This window comes from Garra rufa, chromosome 19 (genome assembly GCF_049309525.1).
Source record: "Garra rufa chromosome 19, GarRuf1.0, whole genome shotgun sequence".
NCBI classification, from domain to species: Eukaryota; Metazoa; Chordata; class Actinopteri; order Cypriniformes; family Cyprinidae; genus Garra; species Garra rufa.
This window is the reverse complement of record NC_133379.1, coordinates 23210559-23227716: the sequence shown is the minus strand read 5'-3', so window position 1 is coordinate 23227716 and position 17158 is coordinate 23210559. Positions and strand designations below refer to the sequence as shown.

The 17158-nt window shown below is 38.7% G+C and overlaps 1 protein-coding gene across 2 annotated transcripts in view; it reads right to left on the bottom strand.

Moving 5' to 3' along the window:
- zbtb16a (zinc finger and BTB domain containing 16a) overlaps positions 1 to 17158 on the bottom strand; it is a 138671-nt gene that overhangs the window by 73544 nt on the left and 47969 nt on the right. For both annotated transcript variants that reach the window (XM_073824357.1, XM_073824358.1), the window contains exon 3: positions 7302 to 7399. In XM_073824357.1, coding sequence (XP_073680458.1) covers positions 7302 to 7399 — 98 coding nt within the window. The remainder of the gene's footprint in view (positions 1 to 7301; positions 7400 to 17158) is intronic.

Genomic DNA, 17158 nt, shown 5'->3' with positions numbered 1-17158 from the left:
ATCTGTTACATATTTGTATTATACAAAATAGCAAATACTTGAATTAATAATAATAATGATAATAATAATATTTATATATTTAAAAGTTTATTTGTAATATATTTTATTGTATGTAAAATATCAAATAAGTATAAAAAATAATAATAATAATAAAATATTTAATGACATTTTAAATAAAATAATACTTTAATATATAGTGTACAATATATATTTTATAATATAATGAACCACAAAACCACTCATGAATGTAAATTTTTGACTGAATAAATAAGCTTTCTATTGCTGTATGGTTTGTAGGATAGGACAATATTTGGTGGACATACAACTATTTGAAAATCTGGAATCTGAGGAAGCAAAAAAAAAAAAAATCATCTTGAAAGTTGTCCAAATAAAGTTCTTAGCAATGCATATTACTAATCAAAAATTAAGTTTTAATATATTTACGGTAGGAAACGTACAAAATATCTTCATGGAACACGATCTTAATATCCTAATGATTTTGGCATAAAAGAAAAGTGTCTACGTTTGACCAATACAATTTATTTTTGGCAACTGCTATAAAAATACCTGTGCTACTTGAGATCAGGGACACATATATAGTGTATGTTTTATTTATTGTTTGTTGCATTAATGTTATTAATACAACACTTTGTTGGGTCACCACTTGACATCCAATCCTGAAGAAAACCCCAGTCGAGAACCACTACTCTCTATTATACACAAACCCACACGTGCAATTTTGGTTCACTGTGACTTCAGATTATGCTAGGGTGAGAAATGAAAGCATTTCAGGAAAAAGGAATTTTTCTCACCTTGAAGAACGAGAAGAGAGATCTGAGAAGCGCTCCTGTGCTTAAACACAGTGTCAACACATGCAGCTGAGGACATGAACCAGGAAACCAATGTGAAATGGGCTGACAAAAGCTCCTACACAACCAAGATAATAGCTCGGCAACAATGGAGCTAAAGAACAGCCTGCGGGCCAAGTAACACAGCCATAATTGAAACGGCTAATTCGCTGTCATCAAAAGAAAGAAAAGCCCATGTGCTTGCAAGTCAACTTGAAAGCAACAGCTGATAGATCACAATAGCCATGAAAACGATACCCATTTCTTGTTACGGAAGAGTTGCAAAACTTTTAGAAAAAAAAGAAAACACAGACACAGTTGCGTATATGTGTGGGATTGCAATGGCAAAGGCGCATGCCAAGTTGCAAGGGGTCTTGCTGTGTTAGCCCTGTCTCAGTCTACTGAGCTAATGAAGTCAAGTGAGGTCCACTGGCTGGGCCCTCTGGAGAATAACACACAGACTTAATCAGCCTGGACCAGGCACTTCGCCTTGCTAATGAGAGTGTTCACACAGTCCCCAAGTGTACTTGTGCATGTATGCATGTGTGTGGACAGTTCAATTCACCCAGCTTTGACCAAACAGGTAGGTAGGAGAAAAAAGAGCCTGTTTTTTTTCCATCCAGTTTGCGTCTGCCACAAGTTGTCGACCTCAGGTTGTCGACCTTCCGTTTGTCTGGAGAACTGCAAAAGCTGCAGATATTTATGGCTAAAGTTGAAAAAATAAAAAATAAATGCAGAATAGCCAACACTGAAGAAGCTAGACAAATTAGTAAGAAATCAACATGGACAAGTTGCATATGGCAAATAGCTATGCAAAAAGATAATTATAATTATATAATATAAATGTATAGTTCTGTTTTAATAAATAATATAAAATGCATATACAATTATTATTATTGCATGTCAAATATATCAAAAGTAGTATGAAGGAAAATATGTATATTTTAAATACAAAAAAAGTTAATACAATAGTTGTTGACTTCTAACAGCTATAGTAAGTTAAGCTGCAGATTAAAAAAATATGTAAAAGTTAAAAATACGGATGATATATGCCAAACAGCCTATGTTGATCTGTAATCCCAGCGAAAAGCTTTGCCTCCCCTTTCAAAAATGGATCAAAATATGTCCCTTGGCTAGCCTACCCAGACCACGCTCTGCACTCTTTGAAGTCACAAGGGAAGCTCACATAACACTAATAGCCTAGTCGTGCTCCAAATGGCTGAGTCACTTTTTTCCCCCCTTTTTTTGCTTCAGTGCTGTGCTGCCTCACTACCCAGCAGCTCCCAGACCATGCTGACCTTAAACCTGAGAAAAAACACACACACACATGCACTTTTCCATTATCAGCCTCTCACCACAATGAACTTCCACCCAAACTCCAGGACGTGAGGCCTTGCGAGCCCCAGAAGAAAAAAACAAAACAGCCACCACAACCACTGCTGTCAGACAATAATTTGAAAAAAGACAACACAGGAAAGAAGAAGAAGAAAAAAAAAAAAAAAACTGGCGCAAGATTCACTGTACATACTGTACCCTGGGCTGTGGCAGGCGGCCCAGACTGGCGCCCTGCCAAGTCCACAATAAAACAAACAGAGACGGCGTGCACCAGCCGAGAGGAGCGAGGGGGACGGGTGTGTGTGTGACTGAAATGGTACACCACAATACACACGACATACCTAATACCATTCTTCAGCACCTTCTCCTCAAGACGAGGGAGCGGAGGAGGTGGAGGGCAAAGCCACTTGCTTGGTGTCACTGATAAAAATCAAACCGCTCAGAACAGGAAGGATAAAAACAGAAAGTTTGCAATGAAAGAACAAAGCAACAAAAAAACAAAACAAAACAATCAAAGAGCTGCACCGTGTCTCTGCCTCTCTGCCACTGTCTGTGTCTATAAAAGGGTTTCCACTGAAAAGCTTGAGCATTACACAAGAGTGAAGCTCTCAAGAGCCAGACTGCTACAAACAAAAACCAGGTTAGCGCTGTGTGTCAAGCATCGAGCATATGAACGTTAAAACTGTTTTGTTCTAGGGGTTTTTTTTGTGTTCTGTTTTGATGCACTAAAAATAAAGCCGCCTCGCAATGCTCGCTTATTCCGCCTGTTGAGGGAGGCTGTCTGGGGCTGATTCTTTTGGTAAAGATCTTAAGGAATTATGACTGGTTCTTCTGCCGTTTTAAATGCAAAACTGCTATCATGATTACCGACATTTCTCATTTTTGGCTCAACTTTACGAGGGTGATGTAAAATTAGAGGCAAAACAGAAACTGTATGTGACAGAGTGCTAAACGAACACAGATCCTATCATCACATGTCTTCTGGTGTTCTCCATCAGGTTTGTTTCAGATTTCTCTGATTAGTTTAGAAGGATTTTGGGAGCACTCCAAATCAAGTGAGTTTGATGTGAAATTAGGATTTAAGTATAATAGCTTATCCTATTATTAATTTTATGAAGATGATGAAGAAGGAGGATGATTAGAAGATAAAGAAGCTGATGATTATGATAGAAGAGAAGGAGAGGAGGAAGAAGCAGAAAAGGAAGACAAAGTCATTAAGAAGAAGGTGGCAGTGATGAAGAAATGCAGGGGAAGCAGCAGCAAAAGAAAAGGAAGACGAAGAGGAAGATGAATAAGTAGAAAAGCAACAATAAGGCAGAGAAAAATTAAGCAGCAAAGGAAGAAGTGATAGAAGTGATAGCAGAAGAAGCAGCAGCAGGAGAGGAAGAAGCAACGGAAGCAGAAACAGCAACAGATGATGAACCAAAATAAGCAGCAGCAGAACAAGAGTAAAAGCATAAGCAGAGGAAGATTAATAAGTAGAAAAGCAACAAAGACAGCAGCGGAAAAGGAAGCAACAAGGGAAAAGTGACAGAATAAAAGAGAACAAGCAACAGCAGCAGAGAAAGAAGCAGGAGAAGCAGTAATAGATTATGTAACAGAAGAAGCAGCAGAAGCAGCATCAAATGATGAAGCAGCAGCCGAGGAAGCAACAGCAGCAGAATCAGCAACAATGAAGCAGAAGCAGCAGCAGAGGATGAGGAAGAAGAAGAGCAGAGGAAGAGTAAAAGCAACAGCAGAGGAAGATGAATAAGTAGAGCAGCAGCAAAAATAGCAGAGGAAACGGAAGCAGCAACAAAGGAAGAACCAACAGAAGCAGCAACAGATGATGAAGTAGAAACAGCATCAACAGCGGAAGAAGCAACAGATGAAAAAGCAGCAGCAGTAGCAGAGAAAGAAGCAACAGATGATGAAGCAGCAGCGGCGGAAAAAGCAACAGATGATGAAGCAGCAGAGGAAGAAGCAACAGATGATGAAGCAGCAGCTGAGGAAGAAGCAGTAGACAATGAAGCAGCAGCAGAAAAGGAGGTAGCATCAGCATCAGAAGCAGCAACAGATGACAAAGCAGATGCAGCAAAAGCAGTGGAAGCAGCAACAGATGATGAAGCAGATGAAGCAGCAGCAGAGGAAGCAGTAGACGCAGCAACATGTGATGAAGCAGCAGCAGAGGAAGAAGCAACAAGCAGTAGAAGAAGCAGCAGCAACAAATGATAAGGCAGAAAAAGCTGTAGCCAAGAAAGAAGCATCCGCAGCAGAGGAAAAAGCATCAGCAGCAACAGATGATAGAGCAGCAGAAGGAGCAGCAACAGAGGAAGAAGCGTCAGCAGCAAAAGCAGCAACAGATGATAACGCAGAAGCAGCAGCAGAGAAAGAAGCAGGAGAAGCAGTAATAGATTATGTAACAGAAAAAGCAGCAGAAGCAGCATCAAATGATGAAGCAGAAGCAGCAGCCGAGGAAGAAGCAACAGCAGCAGAATCAGCAACAGACAATGAAGCAGAAGCAGCAGCAGAGGATGAGGAAGAAGAAGAGCAGAGGAAGAGTAAAAGCAGCAGCAGAGGAAGATGAATACAGAAAATAATAGAAAACAGTATTAATCAGAGAAGCACATTGTTACTGCTCCAGTAACAAGACTTTTATATCAAAGTTACAGTATAAGCCATGTGTGTCAAGTCTTTTTTTTTTTTTTTGATCTTAGGTCTGAGAGTGACACTCACTCACTGAACACTGTTGTTTGAGAAAATGAGATTTGAGTTTACGTTTAAAGCTAAAGACACTTGAGCCACAGTGGCCGACGTTCAGACTACTGATGAATAAGTAGAGCAGCAGCAAAAATAGCAGAGGAAACGGAAGCAGCAACAAAGGAAGAACCAACAGAAGCAGCAACAGATGATGAAGTAGAAACAGCATCAACAGCGGAAGCAGCAACAGATGAAAAAGCAGCAGCAGCAGTAGCAGAGAAAGAAGCAACAGATGATGAAGCAGCAGTGGCGGAAAAAGCAACAGATGATGAAGCAGCAGAGGAAGAAGCAACAGATGATGAAGCAGCAGCAGCAGCTGAGGAAGAAGCAGCAGACAATGAAGCAGCAGCAGAAAAGGAGGTAGCATCAGCATCAGAAGCAGCAACAGATGACAAAGCAGATGCAGCAAAAGCAGTGGAAGCAGCAACAGATGATGAAGCAGATGAAACAGCAGCAGAGGAAGCAGCAACAAGCAGTAGAAGAAGCAGCAGCAACAAATGATAAGGCAGTAAAAGCTGTAGCCAAGAAAGAAGCATCCGCAGCAGAGGAAGAAGCATCAGCAGCAACAGATGATAGAGCAGCAGAAGGAGCAGCAACAGAGGAAGAAGCGTCAGCAGCAAAAGCAGCAATAGATGATAACGCAGAAGCAGCAGCAGAGGATGAAGCAGAAGCATCAGACAATGAGGAAGAAGATGAGCAGGGGAAGAGTAAAAGCAGCAGCAGAAGAAGATGAATAAGTAGAACAGCAGTAAAAACAGCAAAGGAAAAGGAAGCAGCAATAAAGAATGAAGAAACAGAAGGAACAGCAACAGGTGAAGAAGCAGCAGAGAAAGAAGTAACAGATGAAGCAGATTAAAATGATGAGGAAGATAAAGAAACGGAACAGGAAGAGCAAGACTATCTTTTGATATAAAAATCATGTGCTACAAGGTCCAAAAAACAACACTGTTGTTTGAGAAAATGAGATTTGAGTTTTTAAGTTTAAAGCTAAAGACACTTGAGCCACAGTGGCCGACGTTCAGACTACAGTAAACTCCTGCAGTAATCCAGAGAGGGTGAAGTGTGCGGCCCCGCAAACACTAACAACACATCAAATGGCACTCAGTCCTTCTGTTTGGAGAGTCACTGAGCAAGTCAGTGGTTTTACAAAGGTCTTTTTGAAGCGTTCTCTAGCCCACAGTCTCATGCAACCCAGCTTCTGAGCGCAGGATTATCCGCAGTCATATTATCCAAACTGCACAAGCCAGTCTCCCATAAGGATTTCTGGATTACTATAATGACACCGGACATACTTTCGCACGAGTACAGGCGTCTCTGCGGGTCAGTGCGGAATACCAAACAGAGGTATTCATCTGAGTTCAGACTCGGCCCCTTTGTCTCATCGCAGAACAGCTCTCATAAATGTCACCATGCAGTACACGCTCCGTGGGCTGCCATTATGAGCGCACGAGTACTACAATATCTCCACAGAGTCTGCTATTGAACATGCATCTTGGGATTTGAACAGCCTCTAAAATAAACATTAGATATTTCCTTACAGCAGCGTCTGCCATGCTGAGTCGTGCATGAATTGAATTGGGCGGCCCAGCGTGAGATGTCACTCATCTCTCCACTCCGCATGTTTTTAAACGTCCCTGCAAAAAGTCAATCTCATCTCACTATATGAAGATATTGACATCGAAATATTCCACCAAGGCCGAAAGTTGGAAAGGTTTGGTGGTGTAATCCGTGAGTTTTTTAAAAACTAATCTAATCTAATCTAAACCCCTAATTACTGTGGAATCAATTACCTCGGCACAGCACTCGCTCTTAATTATCATAAACGCGAGTGCGCTCAACAGGGGGGGCAAAACATCTTCAAAATTTGACCATTGTGCATATCTGCTGTGTGGTAAGGACTTTGACTTCACTGGCCTGTGAATTTGGCAACCGCAGTGGGAGGTGAAGGGAGATTCCCATTGGCCTGGGCTGGAAACCTAGAGTCCCACTGCTTTTATAGACTCTATATAAACCAGATTCACTACAGACCACGGAAGAGCACTTCTCTATTAAAGAAAAGACTCTCCAGGAAAAAACAACAACAAAAAAAACAAAAACAAAAAAAAAACACATAAAACCTCAAAAAATAAACTGGAAACAAATGTAGACATTCCAGGATTCTACATACAGAATAGAGAACATACTACTCAAAGAGGTCAGTACGATTTTTTAAAGTAAATGAATGCTTTTATTCAGCAAGAATGCATTAAATTAATCAAAAAGAGACTGTGTTTTCTGTATTTTTGATCACATTTTTTTTTTATCTTTAAATTTAAAAAAAGCGAGATTGAAAAATTTCACCCAACACTACAAAACAAGCATCCACATCAGTGATGTTACCTGAGTGAGACAGCAAGTGCATCCTTAGGCGCAGACTGTCTAGGAAGCGTTTTCCACAAAGCTCGCATCCGTAGGTCTTCATTCCGCTGTGCAGCTTCCTGCGGGGAGAAACAGGACAAAATAACATCAGCCAACACCGTTTATGTCACTCGCACAAAAACCGGCTTTCGAAAGCACCTGGGCATACTATGAGATTCGATTAGCGTGCTAAATGGCAAAGACAGAATAGCATAATTTTACTTCCAACCACACAAGTCCTACTGACTCCTCTTACACCAGATGGAGGGTATTAAAACCAAAGCCTTTGTGAAAAACTAAAGTGAGGTTTGTACAACCCATGTTTATCTTAAAAGAAAGGTTTGTTTGCAACCACTTGAAGCCAAACTTGCACATGTAACTCTTCAGCTGATTAATCCCATATTAGATGATTGCACATATGTCACTAGATGTCATGAAATGCCTTGAAAGATAAATTATCAATGGCACATGAGGTTTCAAAGTCCTATTGTTCATTCATTCAGTTCCCCAAGCGGAGATGAAGGAGCCCTTTATCTAAACAGGAACATATAGATGGCCATGGGTCCCCAGATAAGAGTGACTTTAACGGCTGGATTTGGCTGCAGGGTCCATTTCAAACAAGGGGTCAACTTTTCATGAGGCTGGAAGTGAAACATTTGTTCTCTTAAATTATAACATCCCTCAATATTGGGGAAAGATTAACCTAACAGAAAGGAACCAAACAAAAGCCAAGAGTCAAGTGGACTTTCAAAGCAATTTTGATAAGTTAAAAATAACTTCACTTCCAAAATAAAACATTTCGGATAATTTACTGACCCCGATGTCATCCAAGATGTTAACATCTTCCTTTATTCAGATCGCAAAGAATTAAAGTTTTTTGAGGAAAACATTCCAGGATTTTTCTCCATATAGTGGACTTCAGTGGTGCTCAATGGATTGAAGGTTAAAAACGTAGTTTCAGAATAGCTTCAAAGGGCTCTACAGGATCCCAGCCGAGGAAGAAGGGTCTTATCTAGCAAAACGATTGGTTATTTTCTACAAAAATTGACAATTTATATACTTTTTAACCTCAAATGCTTGTCTTGTCTAGCTCTGCAATGCGCATGCGTACTCTGTGCACTTCGATTCAATACAGTTAGGGTATGTCAATAAACTTTCATCTCATTTTCTCCTCCAACTTCAAAATCATCCCACATCGCTGCAGTTACAAAGTGAACGTGCAAAGAAGGTCAAACGCTTTCTACAAACAGTGACGTAGGACGTTTTTGAAGTTGGATGAAAAAATGAGACATACCCTAACAGATGAGCATTTGTGGTTAAAAAGTGTATACATATTAATTTTTAAAAGAAAACGACCAATCGTTTTGCTATATAAGACCCTTATTCCTCGTCTGGGATTGTTTAGAGCCCTTTGAAGCTGCACTGAAACTGCATTTTTAACCTTTAATCCGTTGAGCACCACTGAAGTCCACTATATTGAGAAAAATCCTGGCATGTTTTCCTCAAAAAACTTAATTTCTTTGCGACTGAAGAAAGAAATACATGAGTATCTTGAATGAAATGGGGGTGAGTAAATTATCAGGATTTTTTTATTCTGGAAGTGGACATTGTAGAAGAAATCTAAATAAAGTTGAAACACCCTCATGTTGCATAAAACTTAAAAAAAAAAAAAAAAAAAGACAAAAAAAAATAAAGTGAAGAAGAACAACAACTACTATGTAGTTAAAAATAAAGTCCTTTTCTCTTTGGTCATGTCTTATCTCGCCTAGGGCACCATGCGAGTCAGGACTGCCACATGGAGCCCCATTGAGTACAGGAAGAGACAAAGATCTCCTTTTGTTTCACTGTCCCTTGGATTAAGCCTGAAACCTGGTGCAGACTGGCTATGTTAAAGTGTATTTACCATTTCTACCATTAGCATTCTACTTTGGCCCTTAACCCATGTGTGCATTCAAAACAACTAGTGAATGCACATGTGCGACTTTCTCAGGCTTGAAAACAAAAGATCGAGCATCTGCATCTTTTCAACAGCGCTAATCCTCAGATGCATCGCATCCGATTGCAAATAAGCAAGTAGTCAATGCAAAAGTCAACGAAGTCAGGCTGGTCACAGCTACTCGTTAATAATATGAAACTCAGTCACGGCAGGTAAGCGGTTTTATGAGTTGTGGTGGAGCGACGAACTGCTCAAAGTACGAGGTTTGTAAGAATGCCGCGAGAACACTGGCAACTTGCTGCGAGTGGTGAACTGAATTGGTTTTTATTAGCATGCTTACAGCATTTGGTAATTGTTTCCAGAGTGGTAATTAGCTCATTGTTTGCACTTTAGTGCCAAATGTATACATCTTTAATGAGGAACAAAGACGTTCTTCACTTTCTGTTCATACTATGTAGATAACACGCACTGCAAGGCAGGTTTTAGTTTTTTTTTATTAAACAGTGTCCTTTTTATGCTAGTGAAACCCATAAGCTGTTAGGTTCAATTGATTCTTTGGTTGATTCTTCTATAAAGACGCACTAACCAAAAAGTATTTTTATCAAACAGCCCCTCGTTTCTGTTTGAAGTTGTGAGAATCAGCGTCACATGCTGGGTCGTAATGATTTAGGCTTTTATTCTCTGTTCTTATAAACAAGAGTTGGCAGAACATGGAAATGGTGGCAAGAATTATGAAGCAAGGAAGTGTGGTTTAACCTCAGCGAGCGAGAGAGAGAGAAAAAGAAACGCCAATGGAAAACCATTTGGGGGTTGAGAATCGCAAAAGAGAGACTTCAGAAAATAAACAAAAGAGGGGGGGTGAGAGAAAACTTGCAACGCATCCAAAATCCTGATGGCTGTCTTCTAGATGGGGATTGTGGAGACCCAACAAACAAAGAGAAGAATGAAGCAGCAAAGCCCTTTGGCAAGCTGCAAGTAATTAAAAAGGCCTGTAAACGCCTTCCAGGATAAAGGGCACTTCAAAAGACGGGCGGGCGAGTGAGCGCGCGAGGGGGAGCTGGGAAAAGCCAGGGGTCTGTGCACCTTTGGGATCTGGGCTAATGCGGCACAATACAGAGATACTGTAGGGGGAACACTCAAAGGCCTTTGTATGCCTTCAATCTAGCCATTGTCCCTCTCCTGAGGTCTGAGGAAAGTGCGCTTCCACTGATTAGAGACTGACAGAGAGCGCATACTGTCGGAGTGACCCTCCGAGCCCTGAGGGGACGTTTGAGAGTTGATAGAAGGCAGACTGGCTACTTCAGGCAGGAAGGACTTTCACTATATATAGTACATTAGAATAAGAGACTTATGCGATCAACAGATGCTAAGTTCATTACTTGACAAAACTTTTACTAAATGTCACTTTGAATTACGATTATGTTAGAAGAACAGTTCATTAAAAAATACAAACTTTGTCATCATTTACTCACCCTCATGTCGTTCCAAACCTGTACGAGTTTCTTTATGTTAAACATAAAAGAAGATTTTTTTGAAGAATGCTAGTAATCAAACAGTTGATGCTCCCCATTGACTTCCATAGTATTTCTTTCCCTACTATGGAAGTCAATGGGAACCAACAACTGTTTAGTTCTTCAAAATTTTTCCAAATATCTTCTTTTGTGTTTAACAAAAGAAAGAAACTTTTAAAGTTTTGAAACGACATGAGGGTGTTTAAAGTACTACAACACTACTTTATCTTTAAATTAAAATAAATATATGTATCTCATTAATTATTATTTTAATCTACAGATAAAGTAGTGTTGGTTATTTAACACTGGTCATATATGTGACCCTGGACCACAAAACCAGTCTTAAGTAGCACTGAAGATATTTAGTAAATTTCCTACTGTAAATATATCAAAACTTAATTTTGATTAGTAATATGCATTGCTAAGAACTTCATTTGGACAATTTCAAATGCGATTTTCTCAATATTGTTTTTGAACCCCATAGATTCCAGATTTTCAAATCGTTGTATCTCAACCAAATATTGTTCTTTCCTAACAAACCATACATCAATGGAAATGCATGGAAATGGACCCTTATGACTGGTTTTGTGGTCCTGGGTCACACATTGGCAATCAATATTATTTGTGATATATTAGTTATAATATATAAATAAATATCGGCATATCAGTATCTACCATCGCAAATCTGTAAATTTCATCATACCAAACAGCCTCGAAATGCATTTTGCATTTGATTTTTCCTTGATTGAAGCAGTCAGATGTTTACATGCAATACCACGGTTTGCTTAAAATCAGAGGGAGGTAATTAGTTTTATCTGTGCTTCATTTTTACAGGGCGACCCTGGATATGACACGCTCAAACCTGCTTCTAGCGTGGAGCGCGGCAGCAGTCCTATCGTAAAGGCGAAGTCGCCGGGGCACCTGCCCCTGCAATTACTCCAACTTCTATTTTCTGGACAACCAAGAAGTAAAGCCTCTGTAGATTTTATGGGACATATATGCCCCCACACCCCACCTCTTCGAGACACACACACACCTCATATGTGTGAACTATGGCAGTTCCTTTTCCCCTCAGGCCTCTCCAACCAGCTGTGCTCTGGCTTCGCCACAGAAACTGTAGATGGTGTGTGTGTGAAAGCAGAAGAGAAAAGGGAGGGGTGGCACTCTGTGTGCCTGAAACAGACTGACTGTAGTCATTAAGGAAGCAGGCATAAAACTCTCAAGCCATTTACTCAGTTAATAAGCGACTTTGTCTAACAGTCAGTTTTGACAACGGCAATAAATTTTAAATTTATGTCAACAAAACATATGCTGAACACCTCATTTCAATGCCGGAGTGGCGTGCTGGCTCGTAAATCAGCCCTGTGTTTGAAACCCGAGTAGATTACGGGCCTGTGTTATTGAGCTGTTAGAGCCCGGCCCATATAAACCTGAACTTTCTCACTCCTGAGTGGACCCCAGGCCGTACATCATAACTAGGAGTTCCCCTGTCAGTGTGGCCCGCTCGCTGCCCCCCAGCAGGCTGGAAAACCCAAACACACTAGGTATAAAATGTAGGGCTGGAAAATTTGGCATTTTTACGAAACAATATTGATTCTTTAATTCCATGAGTCGATTAGTCTAGCCTGTTTTTTAGTTAATGAACCGAACACTGTAGCGCCTCCCATCTAATAAATCGCAATAAGCTTTGTGCTTTGTTACTTTTGATATGAAACAATTTCAAATTTTACATTCTGCCTATTTTATTACAGTAATTACACAATAAATAGTGTTTTGTCACTGTTTAATGTTAAGTGACAAATCACTATGGTGCCTCAGTTAAAGAGCAGCATGAAGCGCACATGAACTAATCATCTCTTTCACTTTAATACCAGTTTTAGCACGAAATAAACATGAATAAACATCCGAAGGGATGTTAAAAGAAAGAGTAAAACTTACAGAGATCTGTCTAGTCTCATGTAAGTGCTCCATCAGTGTTTTAACTACAGCTGCAAAACGATTAGTTGCGATTAATCGATTAAAAATAAAAGTTGTTTATATACTATGTACCCTGGACTAAAATAAAAAAACAGTCTTAAATAGCATGGGTATATTTGTAGCTGTGTGGGTCAAAATGATCGATTTTATGCCAAAAATCATCAGGATATTAAGTAAAGATCGTGTTCCGTGTAAATTTCCTACTGTAAATATATCAAAACGTAATTTGATTAGTAATATGCATTGCTAATAACTTAATTTGGACAACTTTAAAGGTGATTTTTTCAATATTTTGATTCGTTTGCACCTTAAGATTCCAGATTTTCAAATAGTTGTATCCTATCCTAACAAACCATACATCAATGGGAAGATTTATTCAGCTTTCAGATAAGTCTTTCAGATAACTCTAAAAAAAAAAATTGACCCTTATAACTGGTTTTGTGGTCCAGTGTCACATTTATTATGTATATATAAATACACACACATATATGTATATATTTTTTAAAAAAATTGTATATATTGTATGTACTTGTATGTAAACACTTGCATATCATTTATATTATATATAAATCTAAATATTTAACATATAAATCTAACATATTTTTCCTTAATACATACATGTATGGGTGTATTTATATATACACATAATAAATATACACAGTACACACACATATAGTATGTAAACAAACTTTTATTTCAAATCGATTAATCGCAACTAATCGCTTTGCAGCTCTAGTTTTAACCGTGCAAAGACGTCAATATACCAGCTCGTAAACAATGTCACGTAATATCACATTTACCTCAGAAAAAAACATATTCGGTGACCATAAACTCGTTAGTCAGCTAGAAAATGAACATATGTGCAACATCTAACGTTCTTTAATGTTTAATTTATGTTTAAATAAATCTGTTTTTATGACAGCCACCATTTAAATGTTTATATTTCAAAAAACTAATTGGAGTAGAAATATAATTGTAATTCTAACTTTATTATTATAAAAACTTCATTCTAATTCAGACTAATTTATGTGTTCAGCATTGAGTTCATTTTAACCTTCAATATTATGTAATAAATACATTAAAGGTTGTATCAGCGATTTCTAGCCTAAAACATAAAGTGTCAATTTCAGCTGACCTTTCTTCACGATCCGCTCGCTGCCTGCCCCACAAATTGTCTGTGAAAAAAACGCGTCTCTCTGGTCAACCTAGGGTCCGAGATTTGCCAAAAAAACAATCGGCACTACCAACCTTTCCACACATAAACAAACAGTGTTCCAACCAATCAGCGTCAGGGGTTTGGTGTTGTGGACTTTCCTACTGGTGCTGGGATGTGAGGGAGGCGGAGCAAAAGTCCACAACACCAAACCCCTGATGCTGATTGGTTGGAACACTGTTTATGTGTGGAAAGGTTGGTAGTGCCGATTGTTTTTTTGGCAAATCTCGGACCCTAGGCTGACCAGAGAGACGCGGTTTTTTCACAGACAATTTATGGGGCAGGCAGCGAGCGGATCGTGAAGAAAGCTCAGCTGAATTTGACACTTTATGTTTCAGGCTAGAAATCGCTGATACAACCTTTAAATGTAGTACCTAACGCTCATGTATATTTTACAGCATTAGTTGAGAGATTTTTTTTCCTTGAGAAAATTTGGCATGTACTGTACCTGCTACATATCAAAAACAATCTATATCAAATCAAATCAGAAATCGAATCGGAATCTTGTGAATCAGAATTGAATTGTAAAATGTGTCAAAACCCAGCCCTAATTAAAAATCAATAGATGAATAACCCACTCAGATATATCATTAACTTGCAAAAGAAGAGACAGAGGGAGTTGAACAGATGTATTCAAATTCCCTTCAATAAACTCAAATTTTGAACTATATTTAATTGTAGGAGCTGATTCGATGATAAACGCTCATGTCTCTCACGACAATTAACTATGCTCTACTGTCTGCCATCTACTGTCCTCCACCTTGTTCTTTTCATCCTAGAGTCTTTCATCTGTCTGGCCCTGCCCCGATGAAACAGGTTGGAGTACCGGTAGGCTTAAGAGCAGCGTGCTTAACAACTGTGGAGGGAAGGTCATGTGACACTAGCAGAGGGAGAGGCTACGTACGCTAGGCCAAAGAAATGATAATGCAAAGAAAATCATGGGAGAGTGCAAGGCTGTCCCTGGGAACAGAGAAGCTGGCCCGTGCAGCCAAGCATGCCCCTCATTCATCTGCTTTTAGAAGGTCCCACTCGATCCCTAAAAGGCATGCCGGCCCATGTGCGCACTCAGATTAAGGTATTTGTCAAAGGGGGCCAACAATGCACAAGAGAGGGAAAGAGAAAGTGGGGTGGGGGGCCAATCTATCAATCCACTGCCGCACTTGAGCTTAATAGAGATTTCAGTGAGGTGTTGACACCACGCTGCCACAACATTACCATAATGATGATTAATGTTAATTGACTTTTCAAAAGATCCTCTTTAGTAAGGGACAGTTGACTGACCTCGGCCATAAAGTGTTTTATTATTACAATGTACAAATAGAAAACTGAAGAATAGAACAACATAATGTCTTAACAATGACAACAAAACATAGTGAGTTGAAAAGTCTGAGACCACCACATTGCCTCATTTAAATTTGTAAATTAACTGTTTATTTAAATTGAAACAATTTTGAAAATAGTCATTCAAGCAACATATCAAATATAGAATATTCAAACGTTTGGATTTTTTTAAATAAAAAATGAATTCTTTAATTCAACAAGGATGAATTAAATTGATAAAAACTGTAAAGACATTTACAGTGTTATAAAACAATCTGTTCCAAATAAATGCTGTTGAACTTTTTATTCAAAGAATTCTAAAAAACACTACATCAAATGTTTAACTAATGATTTATTTTCTCATAAATTCAAGTTCGTATTTTGCAGTTCTGACTTTTTTCTTGCAATTGTGTCATATGAACTCACAATTGCGAGTTACAAAGTCAAAATAGCAAGACCTAAACTCACAATTCTGACTTTTTTCTCAGAATTGTGTCATATAAACTCACAATTGCGAGTTACAAAGTCAAAATAGCAAGACCTAAACTCACAATTGACTTTTTTTCTTACAAATGCGAGTTTGTATCTCGCAAATCTGACTTTTATTCTCGCAATTGCAAGTTATGGTAAAATAGCAAGATCTTAACTCACAATTCTGATATTTTTTCGAACAAATCTGAGTTCGTATTAGGCTTGCCACGATAGACGGTGTTGACGGTGTTACCGGTTTTAAGACGCAACACCGGTGACATCACTTTTCCACCGTGACACCGTCTCCACTTTTTTTTTTTTTTTTTTTTTTTTTTTTAAGTATTCGTTTTTTTATTAAATACTTATTTGAATTGAATGGAAAATATCATTCTATATAATTTACTTAAGACGAGAGCATGCAATATAATTAAAAACTGAACATAGCTACAATGTGTCATATTTCATTTATCACGTGAGGAGTTCGCGCTTACATATAATAAACAGCGTAAAAGTTAAGCATGTTTGGCCGAGCCCGGGGCACTCCCCCTGCCCAGGGAGAGGGATGCTGAAAACAAGAGATGATAAAGGTAAGACTGCTTGGCTATTTAAAGGGATTCTCTTGTAGTGCTTGGATTCGGAGTGTGATTGCTGATGGTGAATTGGCCGTGTTAATTATCTGTGCGAGGAGTCGAATTTACAGAAAGAGAATGGCGGACGATTTAGTGTCCAAAAGCATCTGTTTGGCAATATTTTGGGTTCAAAGTTTTTTTTTTTTTTTTGTAGTTTCGTTGTCGTCCATTAAAACAATTGACGCCGAATTGCCAATTCCCGCAAAACTGAAAGTGAAAGTATAATAAGCACGCATTTATAAGCTATTTAAAAGCAGAAAAAGAGCAAACCCCCACCCCCACGGTGATACCGGTATTACCGGTGTTGTCACGTGCCGATTAACCGGTGGGGAAATTTCCTCATCGTCACAACCCTAGTTCGTATTTCGAAATTTTGACTTTTCTTGCAATTATGAGTTTGCATTTGCATTTTTCTCAGAATTGCGTCATATAAACTCGCAATTGTGAGTAATAAAGTCAATATAGCAAGAGCTAAACACACAATTCAGACTTTTTTCTAACAAATCTGAGCTTGTATTTCGAAATTGTGACTTTTTTTCTTGCAATTATAAGTTTGCATTTTACAATTGTGATCTTTTCTCAGAATTGTGTCATATAAACTCGCAATTGAGAGTTATAAAGTCAAAATAGCCCGATCTAAACTCACAATTCTGACTTTCTTCTTGCAAATGCAAGTCTGTATCTCGCAATTCTGACATTTTTTTTTTATGTTAAACATAGATAACAATAAGAAATGTTTATTGTGGACAAAATTGTACATATTAGAATGACTTCTAAAGGAT